The 23,441-nt window shown below is 44.5% G+C and overlaps 1 protein-coding gene across 4 annotated transcripts in view; it reads right to left on the reverse strand.

The window, feature by feature from the left end:
• The window catches only part of DCLRE1C (DNA cross-link repair 1C), a 57,508-nt gene that overhangs the window by 28,212 nt on the left and 5,855 nt on the right, over positions 1-23,441 (reverse strand). For 2 of the 4 annotated variants that reach the window (XM_050803212.1, XM_050803213.1), the window contains exons 3-11: positions 19,673-19,757; positions 14,046-14,105; positions 10,730-10,785; positions 9,621-9,722; positions 8,822-8,894; positions 8,499-8,639; positions 7,133-7,234; positions 2,485-2,621; positions 1,239-1,293 (exon numbers count right to left, since the gene is read on the reverse strand). In XM_050803212.1, the coding sequence (XP_050659169.1) occupies positions 1,239-1,293; positions 2,485-2,621; positions 7,133-7,234; positions 8,499-8,639; positions 8,822-8,894; positions 9,621-9,722; positions 10,730-10,785; positions 14,046-14,105; positions 19,673-19,757 (811 nt within the window). Of the gene's footprint in view, positions 1-1,238; positions 1,294-2,484; positions 2,622-7,132; positions 7,235-8,498; positions 8,640-8,821; positions 8,895-9,620; positions 9,723-10,729; positions 10,786-14,045; positions 14,106-19,672; positions 19,758-22,386; positions 22,467-23,441 lie in introns of all 4 variants that reach the window. The other 2 variants (XM_050803215.1, XM_050803214.1) reach the window with 2 other exon arrangements.

Consider the following 23,441-nt stretch of genomic DNA (forward strand, 5'->3'; position numbering starts at 1 on the left):
TCATTAACACTGAACTCATGGCCAATAGCCCTATAACTCATTCCTATCTAACATACATATTTTCTCTAGAAGCCATGTTACAGTCTTCCCGTGCTTAGGAACACTGGATAGGACTTCAGTACTATGATTGGTCACCACTTTAAATAAGATCACCAACAAAAAGCACCAAAACATGAAAAACATGGCACTGAATAGATGGCAAAAAGGACACTTTTGATATGGTTTGGCCGTGTACCTATCCAAATCTCATCTCGAACTGTAGTTTCCATCCCCATGTGTTGTGGGACGGACCAGTGGGAGGCAATTGAATCATGGGGGCGGCTACCTCCATACTGTTCTAATCATAGTTCTCATGAGATCGGATGGTTTTATAAGGGGCTTTCCCCCACCTTCACTCTGCACTTCTTGCTGCCACCAAGTGAAGAAGGATGTGTTTACTATGATTGTAAATTTCCTGAGGCCTCCCCGGCCCTGCAGAACTGTGAGTCAATTAAACCTCTTTCCTTTATAAATTACCCAGTCTCGGGCATGTCCTTAGAGCAGCAGGAGAACAGACTGATACACTTGTTGACAGAGTAAGAGCTGAAAGAAGGCAGAGCGTTTCCTTGTTCTACCTGAGCTGAGAATGTGCACATCAGGTGACTCAAATTTTTCACCACTCTCCACAAGTCCACGAATGATCACAAAAGCACTGTAAATATTGATACTGCAGTTACAGGTCAGTTTCAGTGAGTAGGCCAACACATAAAAATAGAACCCATGAGGCCAGGCACAGTGGCTTACACATGTAACCCAGCACTTTGCGAGGCCAAGGCAGGCAGGTTACCTGACATCAGGAGTTCAAAACCAGCCTGGTCAACATGATAAAACCCTGTCTCTGCTAAAAATATGAAAATTTTAGCTGGGCATAGTGGTGGGCACCTGTAGTCCCAGCTACTCAGGAGGCTGAGGCAGGAGAATCACCTGAACCCAGGAGGCAGAGGTTGCAGTGAGCCAAGAACACACCACTGCACCCCAACCTGGGCAACAGAGTAAAACACTGTCTCAACCAAAAAAGAAAAAAGAAAAAAAAGATCTGTGAATAATGAGGATCAAATGCATTTAGGAAAAAAAAAACTAAAAGGAAATGAAACTTAGGTAGAAACAGAGATGCTTCTGAGAGTCAGGGGACTACTGTCAACTACCAAGGCTGCAGAACACTGAGCAATAAGGGTTATGAGTACATGGGATCCTCTTACCTCACTGTAGGAGGAGTGAAAAGAAAAACAAGCTCTGTATGAACTCTCTCCAGTCCTAAAGGGAAATGAAAACACAAAATAAAAAGATCACTGAGCAAAACTAGAACTAAGCGAAGCTGGCCCTTCTCATTTAGGCTGTTCTAGCATGAAACTACCCTAACGGGCTTGCTTCAGCAGCACGTGTCCTGAAATCACCCTAAAATCAGGAATTTCTTCTTGGGATAGCAGGGAACTTTTTCCAGAAGTGGAAACCTGTTGTAGACCGCGTGTGGTGGCTCACGCCTATAATCCCAGCACTTTGGGAGGCCGAGGCACGCAGATTGCCTGAGCTCAGGAGTTCGAGACCAGCCTAGCCAACATGGTGAAACTCTTGTCTCTACCGAAAATACAAAAAGTTAGCTGGGCATGCTGGTAGCACATGACTGTAATCCCAGCTACTAGTGAGGTTGAGGCAGGAGAATCACTTGAACAGGGAGGCAGCGGCTGCAGTGAGCTGAGATCACACCACTTCACTCCAGCCTGGATGACAGAGTGAGATTCTGTCTCCAAAAAAAAAGAGAGAGAGAAGGGAGGGAGGGAGGGAGGGAGGGAGGAAGGAACCTGTTGCAGATATTCTGAACAGCCAAAGTTAAAGAAATGTTGCTAAAATATTAAGATCATTACAGTTACTCCTCTACTCCACCAAGGGTTCTGTTCTCTATGACATCAGTTTCTTCCTCTTAGCCAAGCACTCAGATGGGAGGGAAGGAGGGAGGGAGGGGAGGGAAGAGAGAAAGGGAGGGAGGGGAGAAAGGGAGGAAGGGGAGAAAGGGAGGGAGGGGAGGAGGGGGAGGAGGGAGGAGGGGAGGAGGGGGAGGAGGGGAAGGAGGGAGAAGGACCTGTTGCAGATATTCTAAACAACCAAAGTTAAGGAAATGTTGCTAAAATATTGTGATCATTATGGTCACTACTCCACCAAGGGTTCTGTTCTGTATGACATCAGTTTCTTACTCTCAGCCAAGCACTCAGATGCCTTCAGTCTCCAACCATCTCACCAACCTACCCAGAGGGAACCTCAGGATACACTAGCTGATGGGTGTGTAACTGGTTTGGAAGCAGCATCCCCTCCGTTTAAATAAAGTTTAAATTTAAGAAATTAATTATAATATGTAATTATATTCTTGGGCTTAGGCTAGACTGCACTTAAATTAAATCAGACAATTTACTCAAAGTGTCTCTCAGAAGACCTATGACATTGCTTTCTTACCTCACAATTACATTTGTTTTTCTGCTTCTTTCTCCAAACCACATGGTGGATGGCTTAATACTGATTATGTGGAGTGGAATTCTATTTCTGGAAGTAATTCCACAGGGTAATTTGCTCCACTCAAAATATTCCTCTGCCTAAAAAAGATAAAAAGCATTGAAAAACAGTTCTACATTTTCTACAAATCTGTTGTAGGCAGTCTCAAAAACAAAAGTAGAAAAGTTTCCAGACATTAAAAAAAAAAGAGTAGACATGAAGAAACAATCAGATAATTCCAAATGGGGGAATATTCTGCAAAACAACTGGGCTGGACTCTTCAAAACCACCAATGTGAAGACAAAGAAGCAAAAGGCTGGACAAACCATCTATATCAAAGGACACCCTTTAGGCCTGACTGAACACAATGCATGACCCTCAGATAAATCCTGGATGCCCGTGTTCTCCTATTTCCACAAGCTATAAAGGACACTATGGGAAGAACTGGGACATCTAAACATGGACTGTGTAACAGCTAATAGTACCGTATCAACACGAAATGTCCTGAGGAAGGGAATTGTATTGTGGTTATACAGGAGAATGTTCTTCTTCTCAAGAGCCACAGGCTGAAGGATTCGAGGTGACGTACCATGGAGTCTGTAACTTTACTCTCAAGTGGTTTGGAGTGGGGAGCTGGTTATACATATAGAGACAGAGGAAGAGAGGTGCAAAGTGTTGACAACCCAGTAAATCCAAACTAAGGGTGTATGGTGTTCCTTGTATCAGTCTTTTTGTTTTTTTTTAAGACAGAGTCTCGCTTTGTCCCTCAGGCTGGAGGGTGATGGTGCCATCTCAGCTCACTAAAACCTCTGCCTCCTGGGTTTAAGCAATTCTCATGGCTCATCCTCCCAAGTAGCTGAAATTATAGGCACACACCACCATACCCAGCTAAATTTTCTATTTTTAGTTACAGGGTTTCACCATGTTGGCTGGGCTGGTCTCGAACTCCTGACCTCAAGAGATCTGACCGCCTTGGCCTCCTAAACTGCTGGAATTACAGGCGAGAGACACTGGGCCCAGACCCTTGTATCAGGCTTACAACTTTACTGTTTAAAAAGTTTTCAGGGCTGGGTGCAGTGGCTCATGCCTATAATCCCAGCACTTTGGGAGGCTGAGGCAGGCAGATCACTTGAGGTCAGGAGTTTGAGAACAGCCTGACCAACATGGTGAAACCCCATCTCTACTAAACATACAAAATTAACCAGGCATGGTGGCACATGCCTGTAATCCCAGCTACTTGGGAGGCTGAGGCGGGAGAATCACTTGAACCCCGGAGGTGGAGGTTGCAGTGAGCCCACATTGCGTCACTGCACTCCGTTGCACTCTGTTGCGCCTGGCAACAGAGTGAAACTCCATCTCAAAAAAAAAAAAAAAAAAAATTGTAATAATAAAAAGATTCCAGCCTGGGCAATATAGTGGGATTCTGTCTCTACAAAAAAATTTAAAAATTAGCCAGGTGGGTGGTACACGCCCGCAGTCCCAGCTATTCAGGAGGCTGAGGCAGGAAGACCACTTGAGCCTGGGGGATCGAGGCTACAGTGAGCCATGATTGCACAACTGCACTTCAGCCTGGGTGACAGAGCAACTCTGTCTAAAATAAATTCATTAATTCAAATTAAAAAGTTTTCAAAATAAATTTGGAGGGAAAAAACTAACAAATTCATGTGTTTTCAAAAGGTTGAAAAATAATGGGACAACTTTTCCAAAGGCATTATTTTTAAATCCAGAACCTTCCAAACCATTAACATTCCATCTCATTCAAATTTCTTTGGGGTGCCTTTGGTACTGTTTCTTAGGAAGCTGCACATGAGAGTTAAGACTGGACTCTACGAGCTCTGGACTTACCTGTTAGTATTCTTAAAGGGTGTGTGACCTAAAACAATCTTTTAAGCAGATAGAAATAGCATCTTAAAGAAAGTAGCCCTGACAGCAAAGGAATTACTAATTAAGCTACTTTCTGGGATATGAGAAAATTCACAGCAAAACGAAATTTGCCAATTAAAAGATTTATGGGGCAATGGGCCCAATACTATGAGTCTAACAGTAAAAGGGACAAAAAAGTTTATGTTTTATTTATTTACTTGAGATGGGGTTTCACTCTGTCACCTAGGCTGGGGTGCAGCGGCACAATCTTGGCTCACTGCAACCTCCACCTCCCAGACTCAAGCGATTCTCCCACCTCAGCTTCCTAAGTATCTGGATACAGGCATGCACCACCAACCCAGCTTTTCTTTTTCTTTTTTTTTTTTTTTTTTTTTTGTATTTTTTGTAGAGACGGGGTTTCACCACATTGCTCAGGCTGGTCTCGAACTCCTAGACTCAAGTGATCTGCCTGCGTTGGCCTCCCAAAGTGCTGGGATTACAGGTGTGAGCCACTATGCTCTGCCTAAGTTTATGGGTTTTTTTTTTTTTTTTTTGGTTGGTTGTTAGTTTTTTTGAGGCAGAGTCTTGCTCGGTCACCCAGGCTGAAGGGCAGTGGTGCCATCTTGGCTCACTGCAACCTCCAACTCCCAGGTTCAAGTGATTCTCATGCCTCAGCCTCCCTAGTAGCTAGGGCTACAGGCACGTGCCACCATGCCCAGCTAATTTTTGTATTTTTAGTAGAGATGGGGTTTTGCCACGCTGGCCAGGCTGGTTTTGAACTCCTGACCTCAAGTGATCCACTCGTCTCAGCCTCTCAAAAAGTGCTAGGATTACAGGCATGAGCTGAGCCACTGCACCCGGCCGATTTGTTTTATGTATGCATTTTTATCCATCTAAGAATCCACGGGACGTGTGTGTATACGTGAACATTTATGTGTATTTATATGAGCATACGCACACAAAATGAAGAAATAAATCACTGAATGCAACACAGAATATGCAGCTTATCAATCAGCAAAAATAATTTACACTGCAGCTTTCACAGTGGCCTAAAGGAAAACATTCCAGGCTGTGGATCAGAATTCTCTCGTTTGAAATTATGCTTTATCATAAGGGCTAAGCAACTTTAGGCTTTTGGCTGATGGAGCCATTAGTACTACCACCATAGTGATCCAAATGAATAAATGCAATGTTTACTTAAATTACACAGGATTTAATGCTAAGGTATTTTAAAATTTAGAGAAAAATAATGATCACTCAAACCACTACATTCAAAGATCACTAATTAGCCTTAATAATTGTAATTGAAACAACATTTTTTAAAGCAAATTCAAAATGAAAGTCTTGTACTCAGCGTTTGACAAGAGAAGGATGTTTTGTGTTGGCATTAGAAAACAAATGAGGCCAGGCGTGGTGGCTCATGCCTGTAATCCCGCACTTTGGGAGGCTAAGGTGGGTAGTCACGAGGTTAGGAGTTTGAGAACAGCCTGGCCAACATGGTGAAACTCCGTCTCTACTAAAAGTACAAAAATTAGCTGGGTGTGGTGGCGGGAGCCTCTAATCTCAGCTACTCGGGACTCGGGAGGCTGAGGCAAGAGAATTGCACTCCACCCTGGGTGACAGAGTGAGACTTTTTTCTCAAAAAAAAAAAAGAAAAAACAAAAAAGACAACAAATGACATGTGACTTGCAAAGACACTGGAAACATCCATTTGAAATAGGACCATCAAGACATGAAACTATTTTAAAGTGTGAAAAAAGTTATGTCTAGATATTTATCTGAAACAAGTAGAAGAAAAAATTTATAAACATGCTCATGTCATGAGTCTCAAAAATAAGCAGCACAGGATGGGCACAGTGGCTCACGCCTGTAATCCCCACACTCTAGAAGGCCAAGGAGAGCAGATCACTTGAGATCAGGAGTTCAAGACCAGCCCGGCCAACATGGCAAAACCCCGTCTCTACTAAAACTACAAAAATTAGCCAAGCTTACTGGTGCATGCCTGTAATCCCAGCTACATGGGAGGCTGAGGCAGGAGAATCACTTAAACCTAGGAGGCGGAGGCTGCAGTGAGCCAAGAGTGAGCCACTGCACTCCAGTCTGGGCAACAGAGTGAGAATGTCTCAAAATATATAAATACATACATAAATAGCACAAATGTTTAAGTTATAAGCTATAACATATTACTGATTTCATTACAAATAAATTTGAATTATCAAATGTGTATGAATAGATTCCATTAGAAAACTATAAAGATCCCAGCACTTTGGGAGGCCGAGGCGGGCGGATCACGAGGTCAGGAGATCGAGACCATCCTGACTAACACGGTGAAACCCTGTCTCTACTAAAAATAACAAAAAATTAGCTGGGCATGGTGGCGGGCGCCTGTAGTCCCAGCTACCCAGGAAGCTGAGGCAGGAGGATGGTGTGAACTCGGGAGGCAGAGCGTGCAGTGAACCGAGATCACACCACTGCACTCCAGCCTGGGCGACAGAGGGAGACTCCGTCTCAAAAAAAAAAAAAAAAAGAAAGAAAGAAAACTATAAAGATCTGTGGCTATTTACTAATGATGACAAGTATGGTCATGGAATATGGTAATGTACAGTTACATGACCTTGAGCTAACAACTTAGGATTGCAGCCTCAGGTTTTACATTTGTAAAGCGAAGAGCCTATAAATGGAGGTCCTGACCTTTCTTCTTTCTCACAGATTACGCAAACAATACGAGAGGAACCACTTACACACGTACCTTGGGATGCCGGCATGCATGGATCTGAGTGTTGCGGTCCGTTGTGAGGTGATGAAGGATGTCAGGCATGTTCCTAAACATGTCTAGCTTATTCACATGAACCTAAGGCAAATAATATGTACATGCAAATTATTTGAAATGTATTTCCTATAAATTGTTCAAGGTTAATCATTCAGGGCAAAACACCCAGTTAGTGAATTAACCCTCTCTTCTTTCTTGAAAAGCCATTTTTGGCTATTTCAGTACGCTCTGGTATTCTGCCAGAATGTCAACAGGCACAAGGCCAACTGGCCAGGATCACTGCCATCACTGATGGCAATGAAAAATTATGGAGACTCTGCTCAGGGATGTCATTTAATGATGTTAATACTGTTCTTCAGTCCTTCAAGAGAAATTCAATTAATACTCCTTGTACACCTACTGTGTGTCGAGCTTTATTCTAAATACTGGGAATAAAGCAGTAATCCACACAGACAAAAACAATCAAGAATCATCTACCCTTGGCCAGGCGCCATGGCTCATGCCTGTATTCCCAGCACTTTGGGAGGTGGAGGTCGGTGGATCACTTGAGGTCAGTTGTTCAAGACCAGCCTGGCCAACATGGTGAAGCCCCATCTCTATTAAAAATACAAAAATTAGCCAGGTGTGGTGGCACAGGCCTGTAATCCAAGCTACTCGGGAGGCTGAGGCAAGAGAATCACTTGAAGGAGGTGGAGGTAGCAGTGAACTGAGACCATGCCACTGCACTCCAGCCTGGGCAACAGAGCAAGACAGTCTCAAAAAAAAAAAAAAAAATCAAGGATCATCTATCCTTAAAGGCATATACATGACATGCAACAGATGAGCATGTACTGCAAACAATCCACTCCCGTATCTCCTCGTTCAAATTTATTTCTTTTTTTTGAGACGGAGTCTTGCTCTGTCGCCCAGGCTGGAATGCAGTGGCGTGATCTCGGCTTCCATCTGTCACTGTTTGCAGTTATCTGGGGGCAAGGAGGAGGAGGAAAGGTGAGCTGGGAGGATGGAAGGGAGCAACAGAAAAGAATGAACAGGCTGGGAGCAGTGGCTCATGCCTATAATCCCAGCACTTTGGGAGGCTGAAGCAGGCGGATCACTTGAGGTCAGGAGTTCACGACCAGCCTGGCCAACATGGCAAAACCCCATCTCTATTAAAAATACAAAAATTAGCCAGGCTTGGTGGCTCATGCCTATAGTCCCAGCTACTCAGGAGGCTGAGCCAGTAGAATCGCTTGAACCCAGGAGGTGCAGGTTGCAGTGAGCTGAGACCATGTCACTGCACTCTAGCCTGGGTGACATAGCAAGATTCCCTCTCAAAAAAAAAAAAAAAAATGAACAGTCGCCGTACCTGGACTCCTAATTCTTCACTAAGGTTGGTGAACAAATATTCATAGCCATAAGCCGCTTTGCAGTTCAGCCACACAACATGGTACGGGCTCCGAGTGATCCAGCTTCGAACCAGCTTTAAGATTCCACTTAAACACTCCTCCTAGACAGAATTTTAAAGAGACATTTAACAGGGGGAGAGCCTCACAGAGCCTTTTCCTTCCCGACATTCCCAGGTACTCATGCCTACGGGGACAGTTAGGATCTGACCTGTCACCCCACAAACTGCCTACTAAAAACACTAGTACACCCAGATGAGAACCCTGTTCCTCCAGGCAGATTTACCCGACTTGGAATTTGGTAAAATCTCGGATCGCAGAAAGTAGTATCTAAATATACACTTTGGATGTCTTTGACTCTGAAAAGAAGAAAAAATATTGATGTTAGCCATCCAATGTGATATAAATTATGTGTAACTTTTTTTGTGTTTTGAGATGGAGTCTCGCTCTGTTGCCCAGGCTGAAGTGCAGTGGCACCAGGTCTGCTCACTGCCACCTCCTCCACCTGCTGGGTTCAAGCAATTCTCCCACCTCAGCCTCCCAAGTATCTGGGATCACGGGTGTGCGCCACCACACCTGGCTAATATTTATATTTTTTAGTAGAGATGGGGTTTCACCATGTTGACCAGACTGGTCTTGAACTTCTGGTCTCAAGTGATCCACCCACCTCAGCCTCCCAAAGTGCTGGGATTACAGGCGTGAACCACCACACCCGGCCAGAACAAAACTTTATTCAGTCACACACACAAGAACTGTACAAGGGGCCAGGCACAGTGGCTCATGCCTGTAATCCCAGCACTTTGGGAGGCCAAGGTGGGCAGATCACCTGAGGTCAGGAGTTCAAGACCAGCCTGGCCAACGTGGCAAAACTCCATCTCTATTAAAAATACAAAATTAGCTGGGCATGGTGGCGCACTCCTGTTATCTCAGCTACTTGGGAGGCTGAGACAGGAAAATCACTTGAACTCTGGAGGCAGAGGCTACAGTAAGCCAGGATTGCACTACTACCCTCCAGCCTGGGCGACAGAGCAAGACTCTGTCTCACCAAAAAAAAAAAAAAAAAAGGCCTATACAAGGCCCAGTACCTGCCCCCCGAGTGCAGAAGCTCCATTCTAGCAACTTCTCCTTGTGCCAATCTGAAGTCTCCCGTGTACAAGACAGTTCCATTATTGCCCTGAAATAAAAACCTGAAAAAGAAATATATCCCAGTGACTTCTGAGTCTCATGTAAAATCCCAATAAAGCAAATACATGTGAGATGCATAGTAAATGCTTCCTGCAAACATATCCTTTATAATACAATGGTAATGGAATCTCATGGTAATTAGAACCACACCAGGCACTTAGCTGTTACCTCTTCCCTCGGGTAGAAAATAACAGAGTGGAGATGCTACCCAGTTTGTAATAGATGTTCCCTGTGATATGTTAGCACTTTCAATTATAAGTTGAGATCATTCTTGCTCATGGAGAAATACATGTGATGATAAAATACAAGGTCACTGGGGAAACAGCTGCTGAAGACTTCCATTTATTTATTTTTATTTTTATTTTTATTTTGAGACAAGAGTCTTGCTCTGACCCCAGGCTGGAATGCAGTGGCGCAATCTTGGCTCACTGCAACCTCCGCCTCCTGGGCTCAAGCAATTCTCTGCCTCAGCCTCCCCAGTAGCTGGGACTACAGGGGTGTGCCACCACACCTGGCTAATGTTTATAGTTTTTGTAGAGACAGGGTTTGACCTGCCACAGCCTCCCAAAGTGCTGGGATTACAGGTGTGAGCCACCACACCTGGCCATGAAGACTTCCATTTTATAAGAAATGTTTCAAATCTGATCTCACCTCTGTCCCCCTAGTTCAATCTGGGAACAAATGTGTTTTAAATGGCTAGAAAAATAATCAAATCTCCCTATATGTGTTATTTCTTTCTTTCTTTTTTGTTTCTTTGTTTTAAAAAAAAAAAAAAGACGGGCTCTCACTCTGCCACGCCGGCTGCAGTACACTGAAGCGATCAGGCTCACTGCAGCCTCCAATCCCAAACTCAAGCAATCCTCCTGCCTCAGCCTCCCAAAGCACTGGGATTACAGACATGTGCCAATGCGCCCAGCCCCCTATTAATTTTAGACCCTAAAAATGTATTTCTACAAATACAATATGTATCCACATATAATAAAATGACAAAATAAATGAGCCCCCTTACATAACTGATCCCGGGCAGTGACCAGCTGGTAAGAGAGTCACGACAATCTCTTCCTTCTAAAAAGAAAATAAAGAAAAAAAAGTAATGGAAAGCAGTTATCATTAGGACTTAGCTCAACAAAGCCCCCCTTCGTAGAACACATTTAACAACGTGTCTTTTCTCCCAATTTCCTCACTCTCCAAATCCTAGAAACAAGTGGAATCCTTGTCCACTCAACAGAGTTGCCATGGGACTGAGCAATTTCACCACTAGTTATAGAAGCAACATAAGTGAAAACCGATGGCCACACAAAAATGTGTGCCTGGCTGTTCAGAGCAGCATTCTTCATACTAGTCAAAAGGTGGAACCAGTTCAAATGTCTATCAACTGATGAATGAATCAGGAAAATGTGGTCTAGTCATACAATGAAATATTATTTGGCCATAAAAAGAACTGACACATGCTACAACATGGATGACCCTTGAAAACATCGTTGGTGAAAGAAGTCAGATATGAAATGAACACCTGTTGTATGATTCCACTCATATGAAATATTCAGATTAGGTGAACCCATGGAGACAGAGAGTTGAATACAGTAGTGGTTGCCAGGGGGTTGGGGAAGAATAGGGAGGGATTGCAATCGGTACAGGCTTTCTCCCTTGGGGTGCTGAAAATATTCTGAAATTGACTGTGGTGATGGATACACAATTCTGTGACTTTGACTTCTATCTGAATAAAGCCATTTAATTTTTTTTTTTTTTTTTTTTTTTTGAGATGGAGTCTCACTCTGTCACCCAGGCTGGAGTCCCACTCTGTCACCCAGGCTGGAGTCCAATAGCATGATCCTGGCTCACTGCAACCTCCGCCTCCTGGGTTCAAGCAATTCTCCTGCCTCAGGCTCCCCAGTGGCTGGGATTATAGGCGCCTGCCATCACGCCTGGCTAATTTTTTGTATTTTTAGTAGAGATGGTGTTTCACCATATTCGTCAGGCTAGTCTTAAACTCTTGACCTCAAGTGATATGTCCGCCTTGGCCTCCCAAAGTGCTGGGATTACAGGTGAGAGCCACCACACCCGGCCACTTTTGAACAACTTTTAAAGCCTGAGCCAGGTGCGGTGGCTCACGCCTGTAATTCCAATACTTTGGGAGGCTGAGGTGAGCAAATCCCTTGAGGTCAGGAGTTCAAGACCAGTCTGGCCAACACGGTGAAACCCTGTGTCTACTAAAAATACAAAAATTAGCTGGGCATGGTGGTGGGCACCTGTAATCCCAGCTACTCAGGAGGCTGAGGCAAGAGAAATCACTTGAACCCAGGAGGTGGAGGTTACAGTGAGCCAAGATGGCCCTACTGCACTCCAGCAGTGGACGACAGAGTGAGGCTCAGTCTCAAAAAAAAAAAAAAAAAAAAAAAATCTTTAAAAGCCTGGATGAGGCCTGGTCCTGATTCACACTGCACGTCACACTGTTTGGCAAGGGCAAGACCTGTGGGCACTACTGCCTCTCCAGCCATCAGTAAGTGGGGAGAGCTCTGCACACACCAGGTCACTGCTCGGTGACAGTGACTCCTCACAGAAGTCTCCATTCATCCTCGAAGACCCTTTCAAATGGGTCTCCCCCTGGTTGGAGCTGGATAAACAATGCACAAAAGTCATGGCACACACAAAGAAACATAAAAAATCAAAGTGGGGGCAAGACTGCTCAAAAGTCTGCCTGCTGTCGGCCCCCAGCTTTAGGGAATGCCTTTCACCAATATCCCTGATTGTGACAAGGCCACAAACCAATCACAGTATTCCTCGGAAAAGCAGTTTGCAGAGTCCAGGATGGCATTTACAAAGGTTCACCTATCCTTTATTTCTTGTTTTTTCCTTTTTAATCCTCCCTAAAGTGGCTCTGTGGTCCTCCCTCAGGATAATTTGATGGGAGGAATACCTCAACTTCAACTGTCTGATCTTCTCCAAAGAAGAAATACCTGAAAAAGTCAGTTTCTGTTCAGATCACACTCAAACAACACAAGACACCCTCTAAGTTAAACATGGCAAAGCAGTGTGCTATAATCAAGCTACAAAACCAGTATTAACCAAAATAGGAAAATACCTACCAGCTGTAAGGTTTTAAAAAAAAAAGGGGTGGGGGGTATGTCTATAGTCCTACTTATTCAAACCATACATTCACAAAAGTACTACTTCAAAATTTAATGATGAAAAATAAAGTTTTCCCACTTGGCAGTGCCCCTTTTCTGAATAAGGAGTCAGAAAAAATGTACAATATACATGAATTTGCTGCAAAAATATTAATCACCATTTTAAATTCTGAACATTATAAAACTCAGTAAATGTGACAATAACATCATGTAGTAATATCAACACCAGGGTTCCCATCATTAGCATGTAATAAGGAATAAATGTGACAAAAAATAAGCCATGCCCAATCCTTTACAACATGGGAAATAAATACATCACTGTTAAGGACTGAATGTTCATGTCCCTCCCCAAAAGTCCTATGTTGAAATCCTAACCCCCAAAGTGGTTTTATTAGCAGGCCTCTGGGAGGTGATTAGTTGTTGCGCATATAAGCCTTGTGAATGACATCAGTGCCTTTATAAAAGACGCCCAGGAAGCTCGTTTGCCCCTTTACCTTGGAAGGACACAGGGAAAAGACAGCATCTAAGAACCAGGAAGTGACCAGGCACAGTGACTCACGCCTGTCATCCCAGCACTTTGGGAGGCCAATGCGGGTGGATCACTTGAGGTCAGGAGTTCAAGACGAGTCTGGCCAACATGGTGAAACCCCCTCTCTACTAAAAATATAATAATTAGCTGGGCTCTGGTCGTGGTGGCAGGCGCCTGTAATCCCAGCTACTAGAGAGGCTGAGGCAGGAGAATCGCTTGAACCCAGGAGGTGGAGGTTGCAGTGAGCCAAGATCACGCCACTGCATTCCAGCCTGTGTGACAGTGAGACTCTGTCTCAAAAAAAAAAAAAAAAAAAAAAGAACCAGGAAATGAGCCCTCACACCAGACACGAAATCTGCTGGAGGCTGGATCTTGGATTTCCAGTCTCTAGAACCTTCAGCGACAAGTGTCTATTGTATAAGCCACTCGGTCTATGGTAGTTTTGTGAGTCCAGCCCAAATGGAGTGACACAATCTCAAATGGATTTTTTTGCCCCTAAAACCCCACTCAATTATTAGATTTTTATTTATGGTTACATAAGCATTCAAAATCAAAGAGAAAGATTGAGGGCATAGCTGAGGGGGAGAGCATCTGACTACAAAATCAAAGAGAAAGATAAACAATCATTTTAGCACTATTTTTTAAATCAATATTTAATATTTAGTTACCTCTCCTGATGCTTCATCCACTAAAGATATCTGGGTAGGAGTCTCGATTTCAATAGATATCTATAAAAATAAAATAAGAGACCATGTATATACCAGTTTTTCATGGCTTTATATGCCTTTGCTATCTGAAACACAGAAACGGGGCAAAGAGAACTTTCAGACTCTCTATATAAACAATTCTGATTACACTGTAATAAACATTTTAACAGTTACAAAAAAATTGTAAAGCCAAAATAATACCTGTCTTGAGGCAGATTTGGCAATATGTAGTAAATGCCTTGTAAATGCATATAATCCTCTGACACAATTCTATTTCCATGAATTCATTTTTTCCTCCATCTTCCCATCCCTACCACTCCCATTCCCCTCTCCCTCTGAATTTTGAGTCTTTGTAAAAACGTGGTCATGTGTGCTAGGTTTTGTGCCTCAGAACACAGTCTGCGTGAGTCCATGACATGGACACTTCATACACTGTTTTTTGTTGTTGTTTCTCAGGCGGAGTCTCATTCTGTCACCCAGGCTGGAGTGCAGTGGTGTGGTCACAGCTCACTGCAACCACCGCCTCCCAGGCTCATGCGATTCTCCTGCCTCAGTCTCCCAGGTAGCTTGGATGACAGGCACCCGCTACTACGCAAGGCTGATTTTTTGTATTTTTAGTAGAGACAGGGTTTTGCCATGTTGGCCAGGCTGGTCTCGAACTCCTGACCTCAGGATCACCTGAGGATTGAGTTCCTGACCTCAGGATCACCCGCCTCAGCTTTCCATAGTACTGGGATTACAGGCGTGAGCCACTGCACCCAGCCTCATGCACTGGTTCTAAGTGCTACAGAATGCTCCCTGATACATTTCCCCTGTCATCAGAACAGAGACTACTAGCACATAAGAGGCATTCAGTAAGTATCTGATGAATAGATGAATGTGATTTTTCATCTTCTTAGTGCACTAATGTCCTAAAACTTACAGTGTCTAAGGTTTGGGTGTTAAAATATTTTTGCATTTCTGGAATAAAACATCTTATTGGATATGCTATTTAATACTGCCAGATTCAGTTACCATCTTTATGAGGATTCCTACATTTTCATATATGAAATGGCTTTTTCCCCATTTATTCCTTTTGAGATAGGGTCTCGCTCTGTCACCCAGGCTGGGGTGCAGTGGCATGACCTTAGCTCGCTGCAACCTCTGCCTCCCAGGTTCAAGCAATTCTCCAGCTTCACCCTCCTGAGCAGCTGGGACTACAGGCACCCACCACCATGCCTGGCTAATGTTTTGTAGTAGAGATGGGGTTTCACCATATTGGCCAGAGTGGTCTCAGGTGATCCCCCCGCCTTAACCTCCCAAAGCACTGGGATTACAGGTGTGAGCCACTGCACCCAGCCTCTTTTCTAATATATCTATTTAATGCTATCAATTTCTCTTCAAGGACAAATTTAACTGTGTTCCACACATTCTGACATACCACGTTTCCATTGTCCATCAGCTCCTTTATTTATTTTTGAGACAGGCTCTCGCTGTGTTAGCCAGTCTGGAGTGCAATGGCACAATCACAACTCACTATAGCCTCAAACTTCGGGGCTCAAGTGATTTTTCTGCCTCAGCCTTCTGAGTGGCTGGGACTGCAGGCACGCAGTACTATACCAGGCTAATTTTTAAGGGTTTTTTTTTTTTGTAGACATGCGATTTTGTGGTATTGCCCAGGCTGGTTTCGAACTCCTGGACTCACACAATTGTCAAACCTTGGCCTCCTGAAGTGCTAGGACTACACACGTGAGCTCCCAAGCCTAACTATATCAGTTCTACACATTGTATGGTGGTTTTTTTTTTTTTTTTTTTTTGAGACAGAGTCTCTGTCGCCCAGGCTGGAGTGCAGTGGCGCGATCTTGGCTCACTGCAAGTTCTGCCTCCCAGGTTCACGCCATTCTCCTGCCTCAGCCTCCAGAGTAGCTGGGACTACAGGAGCCCGCCAACAGGCCAGGCTAATTTTTTGTATTTTTAGTGGAGAAGGGGTTTCACTGTGTTAGCCAGGATGGTCTCAATCTCCTGACTTCGTGATCTGCCCACCTCGGCCTCCCAAAGTGCTGGGATTACAGGCGTGAACCACCACGCCTGGCCAGTTCTACATATTGTATGTTTTCTTTATTGTACAATTTCCTTTTTAACCAAACGGTCAGTTATTGTATGCATTTAGTTTCCACGTGTATGGGAAGATTTTAGCTGTCCCTTTGTTTCTGATCTCCAACATCATTGTATTCTTTCGTGACACAGTACATGGTTAGTTTTTGTAAATGTCATGAGCACCCCCAAAAAATACGATTTTCTTCCTTGCCTTTAAAGTTCTGTTAGTCCACATTTACAAATTTTCTGCATCTTATTTCCTGTCTCCTCCTCCTTTCAGCATCTGGGAGGGACATGTTAAGCTCTCTAGTGACAACTGTTGATTTCCTATTTCTCGCCCTGATTCTGCGGTGGCCTTGTTTGTACTATGTCAACTCATCTAAGCTGGAACTATTTCCTAGAAGCCCTATCCATGTTGTTGCCCACAGTAAACATTCGGAAGGCAGATGTGAACTAGCAGGCTTTTTTTAATGCTCTGAAGGGCACCAGAAATGGTAACAGCTCATGAACATTGTTGACCTTCTGACTTAACTCAGAGACTGGGGCAGCGCCGCAGCAACACCAGCTTCTGCTGGGTGCTTGTGTGCAGCTCCTCCGAGTCCTGGGGCAGGTGCGTGTGCCTCAGAGCCAAAGCAGGAGACCAGCACTGTTGAGGCCGGAGGAAGTGAGAGACAGAAGTGGGTTTTGGTCTGTCCTGCCGGGCTCTAGTGGGCCATTCTGCCTTCCAGTTTGTCTCTGCTCCCCTCCGCTTCTCTTCCAGCTTTCCTTCCTGACTGCTGGCCAGGCTGACCTGTAGCAACTGCAAGCTGAATGCCAGAGACAACAGAACAGCCTTGCTGTTGTGACTGCTCTGCAGAGGGAGGACAAATCCCCTTCCCAATCAAAGGTCAGACGTTGAGGTGGATGATACCATGCACACAAACACACGTGCACACACTGTGTGTGCACATACTCACACACGCATGCACATACACACACGCGAGCACACACACGGCAGAGAATAAGAAGAAAACTTCAGTCACATCGCAGGACTTTCGGGGAGGGCAGCGCAGTCCCTGAGCTGGGGACAGAAATGTTTCCTGTGGCTTGAGAGAAAGTAGGAGCAATTAGCCCTGGTTTCCGCTGTGGTGTGGGGTGGGCCTGGACTTGCCTGGTTTGAACTTCACCTCGGTGCTGAGGCAGGCATGGCCTTTTTGTCAGCTTGCCCAAATGTGGGCAGGAGGGAGGCACTGGCTGTAAGCAGTTTAAGAGCAAACAGAGGCCTGGCACAGTGGCTCACACCTGTAATCCCAGAACTTTGGGAGGCCGAGGTGGGAGAATTACCTGAGGTCAGGAGTTCAAGACCAGTCTCGACAACATGGCGAAACCCCGTCTCTTCTAAAAAAATACAAAAATTAGCCAGGCATGGTGGTTCAGGCCTGGAATCCCAGCTACTAGGGAGGCTGAGGCAGCGAGAATTGCTTGAACTCATTAGGCGGAGTTTGCAGTGAGCTGAGATCACACCACTGCACTCCAGCCTGGGGAACAGAATGTGACTATCTCAAAAAAAAAAAAAAAAAAAGAGTAAACAGACTCTTCGTGACACTGGGACAAACTGCTCTGCCAACTCCCACAACGATTTAAGACCTAATCCACATAACGAACCCACATTCTGTTAACTCATTGTGGCTCTCCTCAGATCAAGCACTGGGTGACAGATTCTCGCACTTTCTACTTCAGTTGGAGGTTATTTTGTCAACTGCACATACGTCCATATGACCCACGGTTCCTTTTAACAGTAACACCCTCTTCAAACCTTATCTTTCTTTGCCTTCCAGTCTACTTTCTGGTATTAAAAACTGCCACTCTGACATTTTTGTCTTCTAATTGGTTAGTAATTTTTTCCCTTTTTCTTCCCCCCAAATTTCAAATTTCAACCCGTATTTATCCTTCTGTTTTATCTACGTCTCTTGTAGACTAATACTGACGAATTTGTCTAATTTTTTTGTTTTTGAAGATGGAGTCTCGCTCTGCCACCCAGGCTGGAGTGCAGGGGCATGATCTCGGCTCACTGCAACTTCCGCCTCCCGGGTTCAAGCAATTCTCCTGCTTCAGCATCCCAAGGAGCTGGGATTACAGGCACAGTCCCCACCACGCCCAATTTTTTGTATTTTTAGTAGACATGGGGTTTTGCCCTGTTGGCCAGGCTGGTCTCCCACTGACCTTAGGTGATCCGCCTACTTCGGCCTCCCAAAGTGCTGGGTTTACAAGCATGAGCCACTGGGTTCAGCCGGATTTGTCTAATTTTTTTTAACTTAAACTGAGAATTTGTCTTTTGATCAAAGATAGAATTAAATTCTCTCCTATATATAGTAATCACTGTTACAATCAGACTTTTTCTGCCTTCTTTGCATTTTCTGTGCACTAGACTTTTTTCTCCCCTTGATTCCCCTTGACTACTTGGACAGATGCGTTCTATTCTGCCAGACCGAAAGTTACCCATTCTATCTGTATTCTTCTAGCTGTCATCCCTTCCTTATTATAGCCTGTAATTTATGTTTATTTTTCTTGTTCTATCCCACAATTTAAATAAAAGGATTTAGCAACTATGTTAATGAACACTTTACACTCTAAAATATTAAAATGTGGCCAGGTGTGGTGGCTCACACCTGTAATTCCAAAACTTTGGGAGGCTAAGGTGGGTGGATCACCTGAAGTCAGGAGTTTGAGAGCAGCCTGACCAACATGGTGAAACCCCGTCCCTACTAAAAACACAAATATTAGCCGGGCATAGTGGCGGAATTCTGCAATCCCAGCTACTCGGGAGGCTGAGGCAGGAGAATTGCCTGAACCCAGGAGGCGGAGGTTGCAGTGAGCCGAGTTTGAGCCACTGCACTCCAGCCTGGGCAATAGAGTGAGACTCCATCTCAAAAAAAAAAAAAAAAGAAAAGAAAATATTAAAATGCATCTTATCAAGAGGGTCAATGAGATTAAAGAAACAAAACTAAAGACCTAGATCTCACTCTTGAGGAACAAAGAAAACATATCAACAACCACCAAATGTTGACTTCTACCATACTGCTCAATGCCAACAGACTTAATTTTTTTTTTTTTTTTTTTAAAGATGGAGTCTCACTCTATCGCCCAGGCTGCAGTGCAGTGGTGTGATCTCGGCTCAACACAACCATTGCTTCCTGGGTTCAAGCAATTACCCTGCCTTGGCCTCCTGAGTAGCTGGGACTACAGGTGTGTGCTACCACACCTGGCCAAATTTTTTATTTTTAGTAGAGACAGGGTTTCACCATGTTGGCCAGGCTGATCATGAACTCCTGACCTCAAGTGATCCGCCCGCCAAGGCCTCCCAAAGTGCTGGGATTACAGGTGTAAGCCACTATGTCCGGCCGGAGACTCAATATTCTAATTAATGTGGGTAACTGTAGTATGTGATAAACTGAGGCAATGTTTTTGTCAATCTACCTCTAAAAATACTTCCCACTTAAAAAAAATTAAGTTATTCAAAAAATAAAACTTACAATTCGTTTCTCCCAAAATCTGTATTTCGGGCTAGTTAACAACAACTCCTTAGTCACAGGTGAACAGTAGAGATAAACCTTCAAGCTGAAAGGAAAAAAGAAAAAACTTTCAGTACAATCCAATATGAGCCATCTTGGTGACTAATCTATTTCATCATACATCTAATAGTTTCATTTGAGACCAGCCTGACCAACATGGTGAAACCCCATTCCTACTAAAAACACAAATATTAGCCAGGCATGGTGATGAAATCTATTTCATCATACATCTAATAGTTCAGAAATTACGCTGGCACAGAATCTGTTAGAGTCACTCCAACATACCTATGCCCACCATTTCAGTGCCATCGAGAGCACAAGGTGGGGGTGGAAATACGGTGTCCCTGGACTACCTCCAACAGTGGTCCCTCACCACTGTTACTTGGAAATACACACTTGTATATGATCAGGTGTGTCTGGAAAGATACTGCCACACATTACACTACCTCTGGAAAAGGTGTGTTGGGAACAGAAACTTCTGCTTTTTACTGTATAAGTTTATTTATTTATTTATTTTTTGAGACGGAGTCTCGCTCTGTCACCCAGGCCGGAGTGCAACTGCAATGGCGTCATCTCGGCTCACTGCAACCTCCACCTCCCAGGTTCAAGCGATTCTCCTGCCTCAGCCTCCACAATAGATGGGATTACAGGCACGCGCCATGATGCCCGACTAATTTTTTTTGTAGAGATGGGGTTTCACCATATTGGCCAGGCTGGTCTCGAACTCCTCACCTCGGGTGATCCGCCCACCTCGGTCTCCCAACATGATGGGATTACAGGGAGAGCCACTGCACCCAGCCTATTCTTTTTTTTGTAATGAACAGAAATTAATTTCATAATAAACTTTTTTCTTTTTTTTTTTTTGAGACGGAGTCTTGATCTGTCACCCAGCTAGAGTGCAGTGGCGCGATTTCGGCTCATTGCAACCTTCTGCCTCCTGGGTTGGAGCGATTCTCCTGCCTTAGCCTCCTGAGTAGCTAGGACGACATGCACGCCACTACGCCCAGCTAACTTTTTGTATTTTTAATAGAAACGGGGTTTCACCGCGTTGGCCAAGCTGGTCTCGATACCCTGACCTCTACTGATCCACCCACCTCAGCCTCCCAAAGTGATGGGATTACGGGCATGAGCCACCGCGCCCAGCCCATAATAAACTTTTAAAACTTGATTTGAGCACTCTTTTTCTTTTTTTTTTTTTTTTTTTTTTGAGGCGGAGTCTCGCTCTGTCGCCCAGGCTGGAGTGCAGTGGCCGCATCTCGGCTCACTGCAAGCTCCGCCTCCCGGTTCCCGCCATTCTCCTGCCTCAGCCTCCCGAGTAGCTGGGACTACAGGCGCCGCCACCACGCCCGGCTAATTTTTTTTGTATTTTTAGTGGAGACGGGGTTTCATTGTGTTAGCCAGGATGTCTCCTGACCTCGTGATCCGCCCGTCTCGGCCTCCCAAAGTGCTGGGACTACAGGCTTGAGCCACCGCGCCCGGCCTAAACTTTTAAAACTTAACGCTATCATTTAGAGGTTAGGAATATAGTCGAAGGTAGATTGTATTTTCCAAAGATGGCCACACAATGATATACCCCATCCGTACATGCTCTCCTTACAAAATAGATATTAAAATTCCTCCACTGACCAGAGAGGTCTATGTTCCCTCCCCTTGAACCTGGGCAATTTTCTGTAATTACCTTCACCACAGAATGTGGTGGAAGTAATCTCATGGGTTTTGAGGTTAGATCGCCAAACAATATGACTTCCTCCAGGCTCTCTCGTAGGACATACACTTTTAAACCCTGAGTCTCCATTTAACACGTCTGGCTATCCTGATGGACTCACACTAAAGAGATTTTTTTAGGGGGAGGGGAGCTTACTGTCACCCAGGCTGCAATGCAAGCAATCCGCCCACCTCAGCAGCCTGAGCACCTGGGACTACAGCACACGCCACCACACCTGGCTAATTTTTCATATTTTCTGTAGAGAAAAGATCTCCCTATGTTGCCCAGGATGGTTTCAAACTCCTAGGCTCAGGTCATCCTCCCACCTCGGCTTCCCAAAGTGCTGGGATTATAAGCCTAAACCACCATGCCTGGCCTAAAGAGACTTTTAGAGATAGAGATGCCTCACACCTGTAATCCCAGCACTTTGGGAGGCCAAGGCGGACAGATCACTTCAAGTCAGGAGTTCGAGACCAGCCTGACCAACATGGTGAAACCTCATCTCTACTAAAAATACAAAAATTATTTGGGCTTGACGGCACGTGTCTGTACTTCTAGCTGCTTGGGAGGCTGAGGCAGGAGAACTGCTTGAACCTGGGAGGCAGAGATTGCAGTGAGCCAACATCATGCCACTGTACTCCAACCTGGGCAACAAAGTGAGGCTCTGTTTCAAAAAACAAAAAAGACATGCCAAACAGTTCTAGTCCCTAGCTATGTGAGTCTTCCCAGCCCAGGTATCAAAAGACATGGATAAGGGAATCTTCAGATCTTATGGGGCTGACATTATCTGAAGACTCTGCTCACTGATGTTTGATACCTGGGCTGGGAAACCATCCCTGCTCTACCCTGTCAATCCCTGACCCACAGAAACTGAGCAGTAAGACATGATCAGTGCTAAGTCACTCCATCTTGAAGTAATTTGTTACACAGCAGCGGATGACTGATACATAGGCTCTACAATCAGACAGACCTGGCTGGAATCCTGGTCCTGCCACTTACTGGCTGTGTGACATTGGGCAACTAATTTAACCTCTCTGGTTCCTCAGTCTCCTGTAAAATAGAAATAATAGTAGTATCTATTCAAAAGGTTATCAAGAAGCTCTAATGAAAATGTCAAGTGCAAGAGGGCAGAGCCTTGCATCCGTGTGGCTCGCTAATGCATTCTCCACCTCCAGTACAATGCCCGACACGTCACAGGCAACCAGAAAAAATTATTGAGGCCAGGAGTGGTGGCTCATGCCTGTAATCCCAACACTTTGGGAGGCTAAGGCAGGCAGATCACTTGAGATCAGGAGTTCAAGACCAGCCTGGCCAACACAGTAAAACCCCTCTCTACCAAAAATACAGAAAGTAGCCGGGTGTGGTGGCGGGTGCCTTTAATCCCAGCTACTCGGGTAGCTGAGGCAAAAGAATCACTTGAATCCAGGAGGCAGAAGTTGCAGTGAGCTAAGATCGTGCCACTGCACTCCAGCCTGGGCGACAAGAGCGAGACCCTGTCGCAAAAGTCAATAAATAGAAATAAAATAATAAAAAATTATTGGCCAGGCGCAAAGGCTCATGCCTATAATCCCAGTGCTTTGGGATGCCAAGATGGGAGGATCACTTGAAGCCAGGAGTTAACGACCAGCCTGGGCAACATGGTAAAACTCTGTCTCTACAAAAAAAAAAAAAAAAAATTGTTGAACTGAGAAATACACAGTCCCCAGATACAGTAAGTATTCAGTAAATATTGGCTATCATTATCAAGAAGACAGACTATTGCTATCAATGAGCAGAAAAGTCTGACATCCACTGGCCCTTTTCAAATATGTATCTTGAGAATTAGGAATTTAGATATAGGCAATGGCTGCAAGAAAAGCATCTAATAGTTCAGCTTTAAGAAAAAAATCCAGTATTATATGATCCTTTACAATGGAACAGCCATTCTCTCTCATATACTCTTACAGAAATAACACGGAATGAGTTATTGCTGTACCCAGCGGCACAGATAAATCACACAAATACAATGTTAAGTAAAGTAAAACA

The sequence above is a fragment of the Macaca thibetana genome, chromosome 9 (assembly GCF_024542745.1).
Source record: "Macaca thibetana thibetana isolate TM-01 chromosome 9, ASM2454274v1, whole genome shotgun sequence".
In the NCBI taxonomy this organism is placed as follows: Eukaryota; Metazoa; Chordata; class Mammalia; order Primates; family Cercopithecidae; genus Macaca; species Macaca thibetana.